Raw genomic sequence first — 4,381 nt, forward strand, 5'->3', positions numbered from 1 at the left:
ATAATATTATTTGTATTTCTCAAACGAACGTGCATATTATAGAAAAATAAATATATATATATATATATAATTTAATAAAAAAATAGAGAACATCAGTCTCGGGCTCTCGGGCTCTCGGCGGTCGGGTCCTCAGTGACAGTCCTCACTCCTCAGGCCCAGCTTCGGCAGTCAGCTATCAGACTCTCAGGCTCTCAGTCTCAGGCCCTCACTGCCCCTCAACCCTCATCAACCCTCAGGCCTCGCTCAGAGGCTCAGGAGCTCAACCCCCCACGGATTCTCAGACTCTCTTTACAGGGAAGTAAATAGTGAAGGGCCGAAGCCCGAAGGCTGCCATCGCCCCTCGGACTGTGTTATATAGCCTGAGACCATGTCATTGGAATTTGGAACCATGGGTTTTGATTTGTTTTTTTTTTAACACAATAAAAAACATTGAGAAAGAAGCTGTCTCCCTGCTCTAAAAAAATTCAAAATATAAAACGTAACAATATGTCTCTTTTTCATTCCACTTTCAATTTAGGAATATTGTTGTTCTATGGTTATTTACGACAGTATATACACCATAATTTGTTGTAAATACAAAGACGGTGTATACTGAGTCAGTACACCTCAAGAGCCTACGCAAATTTAAAATATTGCAATTTAGGCTGTAGTCTACATGTCTTAATTCTCGCCACAAATATTAAATTATGTTCATAGATATACATATTTATTTGATAAATAATAAACACACAAAAAATGTAGGCGACATACTGTGATAGCTGGTGCCTGGTTCAACCAAAACCAACCCAAGAGAGCCGGCTAAAATTATTGCGATAAAAGATAATAACCAACAATCAAACATAAAAGGGCACATCAAAACACCATCGAGAATTGGAGATAATATAAGCAAATACGAATACCCAAAGCACGTTCATATTGTATTGTTCTTCTCGCAAATAGTCATCATGAGAGAGTACAAGCTAGTAGTTCTAGGTTCTGGAGGTGTGGGTAAATCTGCACTAACTGTGCAGTTCGTACAGGGAATCTTCGTAGAAAAGTATGATCCCACGATTGAAGATAGTTATAGAAAACAGGTATGTCCAAAGTGTTCGCCTTGGCACTGTGTTGTTGCTGGTGTAGTCTAATTACGAGCGTATCCAGGCAAGTCCAAAGTGTTCTATTTAGCACTGTGTTTGCTTGTGTAGAATAAATACCATCGTATCCTGTTTATGGTCCTTTTTTTGAGTGTTCGCCGTTGTACTGTGTTGTTGCTTGCGTAGCGTATGTATGATCGTATCTTCGTTTAAGGTGCTTTCCGGTCGTGCTTATCTGGAACCGGTTTGGTTTTGCCTTGGACACTCGTATTATATTTGGAACACGCTGCAACAAAATCCGATATAGCTTTTTGTGTATGGTATTTCGATTGGGTACGCTCCAAGATCGCCTTATACGCTTAGACGAGCATATTCCAGGACAAAATACTTCGTCTTTTTTTAAAAATATGTGTACATGTTGGCGATTTATGGTCCATTTGCGCAGTCACGACTGCAGCTATTGCGGATTGTTTAATTTCCCTTTCATTTGTCACATAGTTATATTGATAGTTGACGCAAGCTCAATTCATTTATTGGGTGGCATAGTTTTGCACAGCTTTGCATTCCACTTACTTTTTTTTATCTATTTTTGTGCGTACAAAGGTCGAGGTTGACAGCCAGCAATGTATGCTGGAGATTCTTGACACTGCTGGTACAGAGCAGTTCACTGCCATGAGGGACTTATATATGAAGAACGGACAAGGGTTTGTGCTGGTATACTCTATTACCGCGCAAAGTACTTTTAATGATTTGGAGGATCTGCGAGACCAGATTCTACGTGTGAAGGTATGCAAAAACAATCGCGAGACTACATGTGATACATTCTTTGTGCTTTATAAGTGGAACGTATCAATCACAGTAGTTTACTTTGCAAACTTGATCATAAAGTGTAGTGTCTGCAACCAAAAATTACCGAATGCGGTTTAGGTCTGGCCTGTTCATTTGTGAAGTAACTGTGGTATATCGTGCTTGGCTTTTGGTACTTGATGCTTTAGGACAAAACCGGATCCTAATGTATCGCACTAGAGTTATAAACTTACCCTAATCTGTAGGCTTGCGCGAGAGCTATATATGCTATGTAAATGCCAGGTTATCGTAAGGTAAAAAATTACAATACAGTACGTTGTGTAGTTGGACTGCAGGTAGAAATGTGATACTTATGGGACTTTAGGAACCAGTTTTGATCGAAGTGGGTTCGAATACTAATGATTTTGCTGCGGGCAACTGAAAATCTCATCAATTCAGCACATCGCGGGCAACTGAAATTTTTATATTGCCGGGAACTGAAATTGTTATTAACTCAGCAAGTCTGTAGCTGTCCAGAATAACTCCCACTATAGCGCAATCTTTGTAGCCCAGTGCATTTTGAGGTCGCAATTATAAGGATAGTAGAATTGTATATAACAACCACATCTCGCCAACGGGGTTCTATTTTTGCATGTCGAGTAGGCTATTGACCGATTGTTTCTAATACTATGCACGTCGAATAGGATACCGACCACGTACCCATGGTATTATGTGCGAACAAGTGTGATCTGGAAGACGAGCGAGTGATTGGCAAAGATCAGGGAAGTGCCAGAGCGAAGCAATGGAGTTGTTACTTCATCGAGGCTTCAGCAAAGAGCAAGGTGTGTGTTGTACTCGCATTTATTTGTTCTATTCTAAGGCTTTCTCGATATATCTAGCATCGAATTCTGCTTGCTATGCTATATCGTTTTGCTTGTTTCGGTACGCTTACACGTACTCGCGTACTTTGCACCGGGATTGTTCACGCATTGTTGCTTCAATCATGATGACTGACCACTTTTGTCCTGGTTGTGGGGATGAAAGTTCAAGACATTCACACTTTCCTTCTCCTTTCGCTACAGATAAATGTATCAGAAATTTTCTTTAGTTTGGTACGGCAAATCAACGAAGCTACGCCCGATACCCATAAGGTAGTTGCTTCGCTCTTGGATTCTTATTAATTTATTCATTGTTTGGACTCCCCGCGATAATGATTGCTGGATATTTATTGGATTTCTCACTGTCTCCATGATTGCGGGGTTATTTATTGAATGTATATTGTAGTTTTTACTTTCGCCGTGGATTTGGGGTATCACCCAATTTTACCTTCTGTGCGAATAACACAAATTTTATATGGAAATTTGATATCTGTTGTACTACTTCTGATTGGCACATGATCGATTTTTCCGCCATTCCCATACAGGATAAGAAAGGAAAGAAGAAGGGATGCCTTATCCTTTAAATCATCTATGTATTGCAAAACAATTCTGCGTCAAAATCATAAATGGATCAGATTAAGGGAGATTTGCTAATCGCCAGGATAATGGCATTTTCCGACGTATAACTTTGTAATCTTCGTAATTTGGCGTCTACCTTACCAACTGAGTTTGACTTGGTACTGACGCGATTTTGCGAACGACTGAAAGAATAAATAGTCACAACTAGACAACGGAGTTTCGTTTGTTGGTTTCTGTAGAAGCCATTTTAGCGCGTAAATGCTGATTGATATCTCTCACGTTCTTATCTCCCCGTGTATTAGTTTATAATCACAGTAGAACGTCACAGGCGCCACCACTGATGGTCTCCCTCTTCCTATCAATAGTAGAGCCTGGTAGTATGCGATCTGTTTTAACGCTGCCCCTTGCATTTTTATTGTATTTGTGATTGCATGGGCTAAATGCCTTCAAAAAATCCACTCTCAAAAAATACTTGAAATACTCGTTCGATGGGAGACCTATATTAACAAAGGTACTGAGACGTAAAATACTACCAAAGTAAATATTTGTTCAAAATTCCACAATTGAATCTGCGACTATATATAATAGGTATATATGATGTAATTTGACGAATCTGAGCATTTTAATGTTTACGAAGATGAATATTTCAATATATATAATTATATATATATATATATGAATGTACATATAAAAATAAATTTATCATTAATATAAATATATAATTAATATATATATATTTATATATTGTATATATATATATACCAACCCCCTTAATATATATATATATATACATAATATTTATATATGTAAATATATATATATATGTATATATACGTATTTATTTATACTTAAATATATAGATATAGATACAGAGATATAAATAAATATATAAGAATACAAGAATACGTATATCATATATGCGAACATATATATATATATATATCTATATGTATTGTATATATATATTATATAATACGTGCTTATATATAACTATAATATATATATATACATATGTATGTATATATATATGTATATATATATATATATTTATATATTCACACACAT

At 36.9% G+C, this 4,381-nt stretch overlaps 1 protein-coding gene across 1 annotated transcript; it reads left to right on the forward strand.

Annotated features, from left to right (window-relative positions):
- Positions 1-748: 748 nt before the first annotated feature.
- On the forward strand, positions 749-3,645 carry SARC_12694 (Ras-like protein Rap-1b). Its single transcript, XM_014293194.1, has 5 exons — positions 749-1,073; positions 1,677-1,859; positions 2,564-2,701; positions 2,942-3,010; positions 3,283-3,645. Exons 1-5 carry the CDS (start codon positions 945-947, stop codon positions 3,319-3,321), a joined length of 558 nt encoding a protein of 185 aa, XP_014148669.1. The 5' UTR covers positions 749-944; the 3' UTR covers positions 3,322-3,645.
- The last annotated feature ends 736 nt before the right edge of the window (positions 3,646-4,381 follow it).

The sequence above is a fragment of the Sphaeroforma arctica genome, assembly GCF_001186125.1.
Source record: "Sphaeroforma arctica JP610 unplaced genomic scaffold supercont1.2509, whole genome shotgun sequence".
In the NCBI taxonomy this organism is placed as follows: domain Eukaryota; class Ichthyosporea; order Ichthyophonida; genus Sphaeroforma; species Sphaeroforma arctica.

What these genes read in the sequence shown, in the direction of transcription:
- SARC_12694 (XM_014293194.1), top strand. Translation starts at nt 945, where the DNA reads ATGAGAGAGTACAAGCTAGTAGTTCTAGGTTCTGGAGGTGTGGGTAAA. An exon ending in AAGATAGTTATAGAAAACAG is followed by an intron (nt 1,074 to 1,676) that starts GTATGTCCAAAG and finishes GTGCGTACAAAG; the next exon opens with GTCGAGGTTGACAGCCAGCA. An exon ending in CTACGCCCGATACCCATAAG is followed by an intron (nt 3,011 to 3,282) that starts GTAGTTGCTTCG and finishes ATTCCCATACAG; the next exon opens with GATAAGAAAGGAAAGAAGAA.